Raw genomic sequence first — 13,553 nt, 5'->3', positions numbered from 1 at the left:
ACCACTGTAACCAAGATCAAAAGAAATGTATTAAATTGGGAAACAATTTTTACGACTAGTGTTTCCTGACAAAGGACTCATCTCTAAAATATACAAAAAACTGAGTCAATTTTTTTTAAAAAAAGACAAGCCATTCCCCAATTGATAAATGGTTAAAGGATATGCAAAGGCAATTTACAGATAAGGAAATGAAAGTAACCCATAGTCATATGAAAAATTGCTCTAAATTGCTAATAATTAGAGAAATGAAAATTAAAACATCTCTGAGGTACCACCTCACACCTCTCAGACTGGCCAATATGACCAGAAAGGACAATGATTAATGTTGGAAGTGATGTGGGAAATCTGGGACACTAATACATTGTTAGTGGAGTTGTGAACTCATCCAACCTTTCTGGAGAGCAATTTGGAATTATGCCCAAAAGGCAACAAAAATGTGCATACCCTTTGATCCAGCAATACCACTACTGGGTCTCTACCCTGAAGAGATTATGAAAAAGGGTAAAAACATCACCTGTACAAAAATGTTCACAGCAGCTCTTTGTGGTGGCAAAGAAATGGAAACTGAGGGAATGGCCATCAGTTGGGGAATGTCTTTACAAACACTATTGTTCTATTAGAAACCAAGAGGGATAGGAATTCAGGGAAGCCTGGAAGGATTTGTGTGAACTGATACTGAGTGAGATGAGCAGAACCAGAGAACATTGCGCACCCTAATAGCAACACAGGCATGATGATCAAGCTTAATGGATTTGCTCATACCAACAGGGCATCAATCAGGCACAATTTTGGGATATCTGTGATGGAGAATTCCATCTGTATCCTGAGAAAGAATTGTGAAGTTTGAACAGTTTAATTGAATTTAATTTTTTTAAACTTGTCTTTATTATATAATTCTGCTATATCTCATGCTATATGTTTCTTCTTTAAGGATAACATTTCTCTCTCATCACTTTCAATTTAGATCAATGCATACTATGGGAATGATGTAAAGACTAACGAACTGCCTTCTGTGGGGGTCGGGGGGAGGGAAGCAAGATTGGGGCAAAAACTGTAAAACTGAATTTTAAATAAAACCTTTCTAAAATTTATAAAAGAAAAAATAAAAACTTTAAAAACTAGTAAACTAGCACTGTGCCACTTTATATATACCCTTTATTACCTATCTTTTGTGCATTTGTATTGTGCGTTTGAATTGGGGAGGTGTCTATAACTCCACAAAAGTCTGTTCAGACTAATTCATTTTTCCTCATTTGGAATTATGTTTCCTTAAAAAAAAAAAACTTAAAAACTTCAGCTTTTCTCCCAGAAAGAAGCTAAGAAGGAAGCATTGTGTCACTGAACTATTCATTTTAGCTATTGTTATTTGTCTTTTTGTTATTGAATAGTACCTTGGATATGAGGGAGGTTGCCTTGACATGCAAGTGAATTGAATTTATGAGAGAAGGGGCTGTTCAAAAGTCATCAGCCTCATCCTCTCCTCCAGAGCCATCTAGGTCCAGATATCAGATATGACACAGGATGACTAGAGATTGCCTAGATAGTATATAGCCTCCTTGGGGGCAAGAAATTTGCTAAGACCTCAGATGTCCTCATATGTGGCACTATTAGATCAGAACCCTAAACATCATTTCTGAAGCCAAGTCAGGGACTTCAAGAAATATGCCTAAGACTGTCCCCACCAGAGACTCAGGCACAAGGACTTATTAAGGATCTGGTTCAAAAAACGTTATTTTTTTCCTCCTCTTTCTTTTCAGATGTAGCAATGGGCAGTTAGGTAAAGCACTGGATAGGGTCAACAGCCTGGAATCAGGAAAGCATGAGTTTGTAGATGTCAGGACAGATTTTTTTTTATTTAATATTTATTTATTCTCATTTTGTACAACTTTTTTTATACATTAATAAAAAAATTCTTGTTTAAGAGTAAACAAAATACCCCCCCCCGCAAAAAAATATAGACTCACTTGAGTGATAAAGGGGAGAGAGAAAAAAAAATAAAACTAAAATTAAAAAAATAATAGTAAATTGTAGGTATGGCAAGGTGGAGCAGTGGATGGAGCACCAGCCCTGGAGCCAGGAGCACCCAAGCCCATATCCGGCCCCATACACCCAACAATCACCCAGCTGTGTGACATGCAAGCCACCCCAACCCCACTTGCCCTGCATAAACCAAAAAAAGAAAAAAAAGACCTAAAATAAAATAGTAATAATAGTAGGGGCGGCTAGGTGGCAGACAGAGCACTGGTCCTTGAGCCAGGAGGACCCAGGTCCAAATCTGGCCTCAGGCACCCAAGAATCACCCTGCTATGCAGCCCCAAGCAGGCCACCCAGCCCCATTTGCCTTGCACATACCCCAAAATAATAATAATAAAAAATGTGCATCAGTCTGTGTTCCAACACCACCAACTCTGTCGCAGGGGGATCATTCTTTATGAAAAGTCCATCACAAAAGTTACTTCCATATTTTTCCACTGCTGCCATTGCCGATCGCAACTCCCTCCTTTCATATTTCTCCACTACCATGTACTATATTTTCTCTCTCCTTTCACTGACTCTGCTATAGAGTAGCTGAGTGGCGCAGCATACAGATCCCCAGCCCTGGGGCCAAGAGACCCTGAGCCCCCATACCACCCCTTAGGCCCAGAATCCACCTGGCCCTATGGTCCTGGACAGGCCATCCAATCCCAGCCCCTTGCAAGAAGTAAAAAAAGAAAATGAATTATATCTGATCACTCTCCCCCCATGGTCCATTCTCTCCTCCAACATTCACATCCCCCCTTCCTCCTTCCCCCACTTCTTACACCAGATGTTTATACCCCATTGAGTATATATGCTGTTTCCTCTCCTAGCCACCTCTGATGAGAGCGAAGATTCCCTCATTCCCCCTTGCCTTCCCTGCTTCAATATCATTGCAATAGTTCATTGTAATAAAGAAAAATCTTATCTTGGCCTATTCCCCCTCTCCTTTTTCTTTCTCCCATTACATTTCCCTTTTTTCTATTGACTCCATTTTTACACTATAATTTATCTTCAAATTCAGCTTTCTCCTGTGCTCCTTCTACCTGCTCTGTTAATTGAGACGGTTCATATGAGTATTATCAGTGTCATTTTTCTATACAGGAATACATGCAGTTCATTATCATTAAGGCCCTCATATTTTCCCCTTCTCCTCCAATCTCTATGCTTCAACTGAGTCCTGTTATTTGTTCAGTTCTGGCCATTCCAATAGGAACATTTGAAATTCCCCTGGTTCACTGAAAGGCCATCTTTTTCCCTGGAACAGGACATTCAGTTTTGCTGGGTAGTTGACTCTCGGTAACATTCTAAGCCCTTTTGCCTTCCAGTACATTATATTCCAAGCCCTACAAGCTTTTAATGTAGTTGCTGCTAAGTCCTGTGAGATCCTGATTGTAGCTCCATGGTATTTGAATTGTATCCTTCTGGCTGCTTGTAATATTTTCTGTCTGACTTGGGAGTTCTGGAACTTGGCTATAATATTCTTGGGGGTTGGTTTTTTGAGATCTCTTTCTCAGGGCGATCGGTGGATACTCTCCATTTCTATTTTGCCCTCTGCTTCTAGGATATCAGGGCAATTTTCCTGTAATAATTCTTTGAAAATGATGTCAAGGCTCTTTTCCTGATCATGACTTTCAGGTATTCCAATAATTTTTAAATTATCTTTCCTAAGTCTGTTTTCCTTATCAGTTGTTTTTTCAAAGAGATGTTTCACATTTTCTTCTAATTTTTCATTCTTTTGGTTTTGAAGTATTGAATCCTGATTTCTCATAAATTCATCAATCTCCCTGAGTTCTATTCTTTGTCTGAAGGATTTGTTTTCCTCAGAGAGCTTTCTTATCTCTTTTTCCATCTGGCCAGTTCTGCTTTTTAAAGCATTCTTCTCCTCAATAACTTTTTGAAGTGTTTTATCCATTTGACCTAAGCTGGTTTTTAGCATGCTATTTTCTTCAGCATTTTTTTGGATTTCCTTGACTAAGCTGCTGACTTCATTTTCATGTTTTTCCTGCATCTCTCTCATTTCTTTTCCCAGTTTTTGTTCTAAATCCCTCATTTGATTTTCAAAGTCTTTTTTTGAGCTGTCATAGCCTGAGCCCAATTTCTGGTTTTCTTGGACTCTTTAGATGCAGGAGCTTGTGCTTCCTCATCTTCAGACTGAGTGTTTTGATCCTTCTTGGGCTCACAGGCAAAATATTTCTCAATGGTGTTCCTCATTTTCCCAGCCTTAACCTGTTTTGGGGTGTTTCCTGAGCTTTTTGGACACTCCCACAAGGGTCTCAGTGTGTGAGGCTCTGTCCTCCCTCCTAGTCTGTGAATGACCATATGTGGCCCCCTCTGCTACAGGGCTGAGGTGGGGGGGGGGGGCTGCTGTTCTATGGAGGGGCCTAGACTGCGATCAGAATCTGAATGTGGTCAGAACCCCAGACTTCTGTTCCAGGGGCAGAGGACTGAGCTCCTGATTCTCTCTCTCTTCACTCCCCTCCCTAGGTTCAATGGGCTCATGCTCTGGGGGCTCCTGCTTACCACCTCCGCCTGCTTCTTTTCCTGGATCTGGACTGCCTTGGCCAAGCTGCTTGCTGTGTGCCCTGAGGGCTGGGCTTCAAGTGCTGGCTCTGGCAGAGGTCCCCTGCTGTTCCCCCAATTTGTGCCTGGTGCTCCCCGGGGCATAGGTCAGGAAACTCCCCCTCTGCTGTGAGCCGTGGCTCCCAGTGCCCTGGGATTGCCTCTGGGAGGCTGAAGTTCTTTCACTGTGGTGGGCCACCCCTCTGACCGGCTGTCCCTCCAACCCCGGGAGGCAGAGCCTTTCTACTCTTTTCCAGGTTACCTTGAGTAGGAGAACTGCCTCACTGGACCCCTCTGTGGGTTTTGTCTCCCGAAAATTTAGTTAGAGCCCTTAGCTTAGAAGTTTTATGAGAGAGCACCCTAAGACAGGATCCTCTCTTGTCCCCATCTTGGCTCTGCCCCCCAGGACCGATTTTCAATGAGTAGTCTGAATTGGGTTTGTTTTTTTAAGGTTTTCTGATTCTCCATTAATTATTAGAGAAATGCAAATTAAAGCTTCTCTGAGGTACCACCTCACACCTCTCAGACTGGCCAATATGACCAGAAAGGACAATGATCATTGCTGGAAGGGTTGTGGGAAATCTGGGACATTATTACACTGCTGGTGGAGCTGTGAACTCATCCAACCTTTCTGGAGAGAAATTTGGAACTACACCCAAAGGGCAACAAAAAAGAGCATACCCTTTGATCCAGCAAAACCACTACTGGGTCTATACCCTAAAGAGATGATGAAAAAGGGTAAAAACATCACTTGTACAAAAATATTCATAGCAGCCCTGTTTGTGGTGGCAAAGAATTAGAAATCAAATATCCTTTAATTGGGGAATGGCTTTACTTGGGGAATGGCTTTACAAAACTATGGTATATGTATGTTATGGAACACTATTGTTCTATTAGAAACCTGGAGGGATAGGAATTCAGGGAAGCCTGGAGGGATTTGCATGAACAGATACTAAGTGAGATGAGCAGAACCAGAAAAACACTGTACACCCTAACAACAAGATGGGGGTGATGATCAACCTTGATGGACTTGCTTGTTCCATCAGTGCAACAATCAGGGACAATTTGGGGTTGTCTGCAATGGAGAGTGCCATCTGTATCCAGAGAAAGAGCCATGGAGTTTGAACAAAGTTCAAGGACTATTCCCTTTAATTTAGAAAAAAAACACAGATATCTTTTTGTCTGATCTTGTTGTCTCTTATATTTTTTATTTCTTCCTTAAGGATATGATTTGTCTCTCATCACACTCAATTTGGATCAATGCACAACATGAAAACAAAGTAAAGACTGACAAATTGCTTTCTGTGGGGAGTGCGGGGAGGGAAGTAAGATTGGGGGAGAGGAATTGTAAAACTCAAATAAAATCTTTAATAAAAGGGAAAAAAAAGATTTTCTGATTCGCCTAGTTTCACCAGAATTTCCAAAATGGTCCTTTTGTACAGACATCCTTTATGAATGTCCTAATTGCGAAATTTTCTTGACATAAAGCCTAAATTGTACATTTTCTATCTTCCACCCATTGCTTCTGATTCTGACCTCTGGAGTCAAAAACAAGTCTAATCACTACTTATATGCCAACCCTTAAAATTTGTGAAAACAGTTACACTGTCCCTTTCTTTTCTTTTCCTTTCCAGGTTAAATATCCCCAGGTTCTTGAACCAGTTCTAAGATTAAATGGACTACAGGTTCTTCACCTTTCCCATGTCCTCTAGACATTCTTTAGCTCATCAAATTTCATGTTAAATTTTGACTCTGTCAGAAGGTCTGACAAGGACAGTGGTTCAGATGAGCTCTTCTGACCTATCAATTCCTCGAAGATAGACCTCTATTCATCAAGCCCAATGTTGCATTAGTTTTTTTGCTTTCCATGTTATCCTGTTGACTTTTATTGAGCTTTCAATTTTTTCAAACAACCAGATCTTTTTAGCACAACTACTGTCTAATCATATCTTCCTCATATGGTAATTGTGAAGTTAATTTTTTTTTACCCTGAACTAAGACATTTATTGCTCTTGAATTCTCTTATTAAATAGATTCAGTCTTGTGCTCTAAGCCTGCCAAGGTCCTTTTAGATGATAACTCTATCATCCAGTGTGTTTGCTATCTTTGCAAGTTTTGTCACCCACAAATTTGATGAGAATACTAACTATACCTTTATCCAAATGGCTGATAAAAAGGTAAAACAGCACAAGTTCCCAACTACATTAGATTAATACATTAGAAACATTCTACTATGCTTATCACTGAAACATTACAACATTCCTTTAAATAAGACCTTCCAAATACTTCTAAATACATCTAACTGAATTCTGTCTAATCCAAATTCCCACATCGTCCTCACAAAAAATAATAGGAAATATTTTATATAAAGTTTTGTTGAAATACAGGTAAACTATAGCCATAGTACTTTCCTTATCTATTAGTTTAGAAATCCATCAGGAAAGAAAATGAGCATAGTTTGGCATGACTTATTCCTAATGAAGCCATACTGGTTCTTTGTAAACACTACCTTTCCCTTTAGATGTTCACCAGACAGGTCTTTATTAATGAGCCAATCTGGAATTTCCCCAGGAAGCAAAATAGAATTAACAAGTATATATAGTTTGCACACCGTTTTCTTTCCTTTTTTTGAAAATCAGGACATTTGCCCTTCTCCAGTTTTGTAGTATAGCTCTCATTTTCTGTGATCTATCAAATTTCACTGACAGTGCACTCCACAATCATATCTATCAGTTCTTTTATAACTCAAAATGTAATTCATCTGTGCCAGATGATCTAAGTTCATTGAGGGAAGCTAGCTAAGTTCTCTTACTATATCCTTACTTATCTGGGGTATAAATTCCTTCATAGTCATTTCAGGGTAAAGGTCATTACTGCTGACAGAGAAAACAGGAGTAAAACATGAACTGGAGCAGCTCAACCCCACCTCAGTAGTAAGCAATCATTATATCTTCCAACCCCCCCTTTAAAAATCCTCTCTCTCTCTCTCTCTCTCTCTCTCTCTCTGATTCTCTTTTCTCCTCCGATATAGCTGAAACAACATAAATTCTTTTATAATCTTTAGTTTCACTAAGCTCATTTTGAGTTTTAGCTTCTTGACATTGCTTCTACAGCACTGTGCTGCTTTATATTCACCCTTTGTTACCTAGCTTTTGTGCATTTGTATTGTGCATCTGAATTGGGGAAGTGTCTACTACTCCACAAAAGTCTCTTCAGACTAATTCAATTTTTCCTCAATTGGAATTATGTTTCCTTAAAAACAGTAAGAGGATCTGGCTTAGGATTCCCTCCCTGCCACAAGTAACCTATATAACTTTGGGCAAGTCATTAAACCCTCTTAGCCTCCTTTTCCTCATCTTAAAATGAGGGAGTCAGTGATTTCAAAGGTCCCTTCTAGCCCCAATCTATGATTATCTAAAGCAGTGATGTCAGATGTCAAACACAAATAGAAACAAATTCCTGTGGGCAGCAAGCTGACAACTCTCCTCTCTAGAGGTCTGGGAAACAGAAGTTTCAGATAGCAGATTTCAGGCTATGCTGCCTTCTTCAAACTATGCTTTTTTGACCAGCACCTAACATAATACCCTGGATTATAGAAGATGTTTCAAAAACGCTTGCTAATTTACTGATATCCCAACCACACCCCCCCCAAATTAGAAGACATTTAAAGGTGAAGAGCTTTTTACCAAAAAATGGTTAAAGGATCTCAATCTGTATTTGTACATCAATAATAGCTAATACCTTGAAAATTTTCTGACCCATTAGCTATTTCTCAATAAAAGAGCTAAGTAATGGATTTATTCCACTCCAGACTGTTTTATTTTATTTTTAGATCTATATTACCCCACCCACCCACTGAGAAGGCAAAAAATACAAAATCCATTACAAATATTAAATCATACAAAACAAATTTCCACATTAGCTTTGTTCCAAAAATGGGAAAAGGGAAAAAAAAAAGAAAGAAAAACATATGCTTCAATCTGTAGTAGAAGTACAGTATCACCATTCTAATAAGGCCATGTGACCAAAAAGAAATAAACAGTGGAAAAATTAAGTCTGTCTAATTTACAGATAAAGTAATTTTCCTATGACTATGAAGTAGAACACCTTTTGGACAGAATTGCTCCAATTTATCTATCACCTATTAATGATATATAGCTAAATTTTGATCTATGGTGGCTAAATGATGATCATAATAGAGACCAATTAGTAATGATGTCACATAAAGCACTTTTTAGTTCTGAAATGTTAGGTAACTGAGAATGGTTTTGTTTTATTTTTAAACTAGATCCTCTAATCACTTTACCATTGCCCTCATAAAAATCAAGGGTTAATTCTAACCAATTCCAAAGACACAAAATACCTCTGAAAACCTCCTACAGTTTCTCATCTTAAGTCAGAAACTCAACGCAAAAAGAAACATTTAAAATAAGTTCATTTAATGAAATGGCTTTTTAAATAGGGATATTTTAAATGCATATTAAAATAACTCTTGGGAAAGAACTTTTCTGAAAAAAATAAAATAAATTAAGATCACCTACTTTCAGACATTTAAGGAAGGAAACAAAAAAAATAATTAAAGAATAAGGTTTTTGATACCTTTATATATAGACTGAGCAAAGAAACCCTTAAAGTAATCAGAAAATCTATTTTTCCTTGAAAATGAACAAAAATAATTTAATAATCCTGACAACTTCCAGAGTGATTCTAAGTTTAGGTATTGTAAGTTGCTACCTAGATGCTTATTTAAAATATACCAAAGATGTAATTTGTTTATTAATTTTTAAAAAATATAATCACTACTTTTAACTAAAAATAGAAGAAATATAATAGAAATATAGCAACTCATTAAAATCCTTTGTATTGATTGGTGTTCTCTATAATAACTACTTAATAAAAGCTATTTCAGAACTTCACATAAAATAAGATTTTTGCTTACTTACCTATCATAACAGTTAATATCATCCAACCAACAACCTTGCTTAACTATTTCAATTGAGCCAGAAATGTTTTTCCATGTTGCAAAGCAATGTCGCCTTTTATCTTTGTCACCATAACAAGGTTCAACACCAGTACGATTTGTTCTATCTTTTTCCCAATTAGCATTATAGAAGATGCACTCCTGCGTTTCTGATCTGCCAAGTATAGCACCTGTTAAATTAAAAAAAAATAAATTGAACTGTTATTATCAGAAATTAGTATTTTATTTAAAATAAGTATTCAAAATAAGCATTTCTATTCATGTTTTAAAATATATAAGATCACATCCTACTTCCTACTTCCATCATTTTTCTGCTTCTATTCTACAGTCAGCATACATACACTATTCATTACCAATTTAAACAATGGATTGAGAAGAATAATCAGGTTGTCTGCTTTTTTTTTAACTTTTAATTTTTCTTTGTCACCATGGATTTCTTGGAACACTATTCTGATTGAAGATTCTGGGAGACTAAAAATAACCATGTTAAAGTTTAGTTGTTTCAGTCATGTCCAACTGTTCGTGATCCTACTTGAGATTTTCTTGGCAAAGATACAGAACTGTTTTGCCATTTCCTTCTCCAGCTTATTTTACAAATGAAGAAAATGAGGCAAAGAAGGTTAAACCCAGGGTCACACAGCTAAGAAAAATAATAAACTAGGTACCTTGAGTTGCTCGGGTGTTTATTTGGCTTTTTTTAGAGGGTTGGTGATTTTAAACAAAAAGAACATAATATCAACAGCTGGTGTGAGTGTTGAAAAGGAAGTCAAGAATAACTGAGGCCAAAATTCTGGCTCTACCACCAACTTTCTATGTAATCTCAGTCATATCACTTCACTTTTATGTTCTTAACTGCTTCATCATCTATAAACTTAGGAAGTTTATTGAATAAATTGTCTCTAAAGTCCCCTGCAGGTCCAAAAGTGCCATGACTCCAATTACCTCACAATGTCTTCTAAGACATTTCAAGTTTGTATTCTTCAAAGCAGTTCAAGAATATAATAATAGCAAAAAGTAAGAGTAAAGAGAGCATGGTCAATGCTGCTACATTGATTCAAGGAGGAAGGATTTAAAAAGTTGCACTTTTTTTAAGTCTTTAATTTTGTTTCATTGAAACATCAATTTGAACGTAGATTTACATAGTATTAACCATAATAAGTAAAAAAAGGTAGCACCTGCCAATGAAAAGCATGCACTAATCAAAAATAACTGGATCATGTCATCTCTTATCCTTTTTATGGGGTCTAGATATATGATTCCTATGGAAGTTAGATGATGGCAGTGGAACTCTAGTTTACTTGAAATAAGAAAATCTGCCCATGCCATTTTGCTAGAGGTTATCCTGATACTTTACATAAATAATTTAAAACCATGATTGATAACATTATGACTGTACCTCTATATTTAAATTTTGTTACCATTATTGTTAATCAGAACAGAAGATAATCCACACTCTAAAAGAAAAAGATCTTTCTTATGAGTCTGGGGGATGGGAAGAGCAATCAATAATAAATGAGGCAAAATTTGCAACAGCCTGGTACTACTGCCTGTGGACTCATCTAATAGTAAGCAACCACACTGCACTGCTACCTAGAAGCATACTTTTTTCACTTTATTTTTACTTTTTTATTTTTTTTGGCAACATGATTAATGTGGAAATATATGACTTCAGGCATGTATAACTGATGTACATTTGATATCAAACTTGCTGTCTCAATGTGTGATGGAGAAGGCAGAAGGAGAGAATTTGGAATTCAAAAAAAACTTTTTAAAAATTAATAGCAAAATAAAGTATAATTCTTTTAAAAATAGCAATTCTCAAACTGTGCTCTCAAAACCCCATTATATTTAAATATAAATTTTTAAAATTATATTGATGTTTTGTTTTTATAGAATAAACATTTACAGATGACTCCCAATTCCTAAGTGTTCTCTTGTAATGGAAAAAAGAGTTAAGCAAAATTAATAATATGGTGCCTTTACATTCTTAAAAATTGTTAAGGATCTCAAAGAGCTTTTTGTTTATGTGATATTTTATAGCTTTCAATATTTACCATACTAGAAATTTAAAACATACATGTTTTAAAATATTTTAATTCATTTTAAAATAATAATAAACTATTACAAGTTAATATAGGAATAAAATATTTTGAAAAATAACTACATTTTCAAAGCATGAGCACTGTTTTTACATGTTTTTGAAAATCTCTTTAATGTCTACCTTAATAGAAGACTGCTTCTACATTCAAATTGTTGCAAAAGATTATTTCAGTTGAAGTATATGAAGAAAATCTGCTGTCACACAGATGTATGAAAATTAGGGAAAGAGTGTTTTAACAAGGGAACACTTATTAAACACCTAAGTGCACAATACTGTACTGAGACTTCAGAAAGAGATAATAATGAAATGATATAAACTCTTAAAAAAACCTTGAAAAATAGTAATAAAATTGTCCAGGGAAAAGATGGGGTAGTGTATCTTTTTTAAAGGGAAAAGAAGACACAAACGCATGCACGCACAACACACACACACACACACACACACACACCCCACACCACCAAAACTTAGATATAAGATATGGTAGCATTTGAATGCTCTATAATTCAAATGTCTAATATTGCTCTTATTAAAGTCCCAGGGGGAAAAAAGGGAAGAGGAGTGGAGAGGAGGAGGAGGAGGGTCAAAAGACAATATTTTCTTAGGCTAATACCTCATAAATTTAGAGCTAAAAGTAACCTGAGAATCTATGCAATTTCCCTCATTTTATAACCACAGTAACTAAGAACAGAGAGGTAAAATGATAAGTGTGCATAAAAATGCTACCCACTCCCTAACCTCCAATTTAAGGGAAAGAACAGATGTAGAACTGGGGAACACACCATGTTTTGTTTTTCTTTCTTCCAGAATGTTTTTCTCCAGGTGTTTTTTTTAAAGGACTCTTACCTATATATTTGCAGTAAAACTAGACTTTCGTTTTTATTTATGGTTAAAAGAGAAAAAAAAGATAATTTATAGGACTAATTCCCAGTTCCAGCATGTACTAGGCAATACTGATTGCTCTAAGTAAGGACTGGTAAATCCTGGGTCCAACATTAAGAATAGGGTATCAAATTATGTAACCCACTTAAAATGTTAAATAAAAGCTAACTATTGTTTTTGTTACTATCTAATCTTTATTGTTTCTAGAAACATCTATCAGTTAAACCTCTGACAATAAAGTAGAAGCTTGGCTTTGGCCCACAAGGAAAGAGAGCTAGAGAACAGAGGTCATACAATGAACCACCTATGGGAACCCAGGTGCTGAGAAGCTGTGAGAGTAAATGTCAGCAGGTGAGAGAAAGAATTCTACAATAATTCATCCTACTAGTTGAGAATTAAAAGGGGAGAAGAGTGGGAAAGTTCAAACTATGAGAGGTCCCATGGTCTGGAAAAACATGAAAAATGCCAAATTTGAAACCAAAGAGACACAATTCAACCAATCAACAAGCATTAAGAGTTTACTTAGAAGTCAGGTAGGTGGCACAGTGGATAGAGCACCAGCTCTGGAGAGAGGAGGACCCAAGTTCAAATTTGACCTCAGACACTTAATTACCTGTGTGACCTTGAACAAGTCACTTAACTCCATTGCCTTGCAATAAAACCCAAACAAACAAAAAGAGCTTACTTACTATTTGCCAGATACTGGGTTAAGCACAGGGGAAATAAAGAATAAATAGAACAATCTTTGCCTTCAGGGAGCTCTAACAAAGAAGACAACATACAAAAATCAGAATAGACAAGATAAATTCAAAGTAAATGGAAAATAACCTTAGCATAAGAGAATCTGAAAGGGCCAAGAATTCAAAGAGTCAGTTTTTGGGAAGAACAATATTCCAGGCGGCAGCAAAGATGATGCACAACCACAGGAAAATAGAAAGGAAGATCTGCATTTCAGGAAAAAGAAGGAAAAAAAGGCAGCTAGTGTAGGAGGTATAGAGGCTGAAGCACTAGACT

At 36.6% G+C, this 13,553-nt stretch overlaps 1 protein-coding gene across 1 annotated transcript in view; it reads right to left on the bottom strand.

Annotated features, from left to right (window-relative positions):
* Positions 1-13,553, bottom strand: part of ACVR2A (activin A receptor type 2A) — a 164,726-nt gene that overhangs the window by 59,837 nt on the left and 91,336 nt on the right. Inside the window, exon 2 of the mRNA XM_074215125.1 lies at positions 9,522-9,729. Coding sequence (XP_074071226.1) covers positions 9,522-9,729 — 208 coding nt within the window. The remainder of the gene's footprint in view (positions 1-9,521; positions 9,730-13,553) is intronic.

Source organism: Macrotis lagotis, chromosome 1, assembly GCF_037893015.1.
Source record: "Macrotis lagotis isolate mMagLag1 chromosome 1, bilby.v1.9.chrom.fasta, whole genome shotgun sequence".
Classification (NCBI taxonomy): Eukaryota; Metazoa; Chordata; class Mammalia; order Peramelemorphia; family Peramelidae; genus Macrotis; species Macrotis lagotis.
The sequence above is the reverse complement of the archived record's forward strand: the minus strand, read 5'-3'. Positions and strand labels throughout refer to the sequence as shown.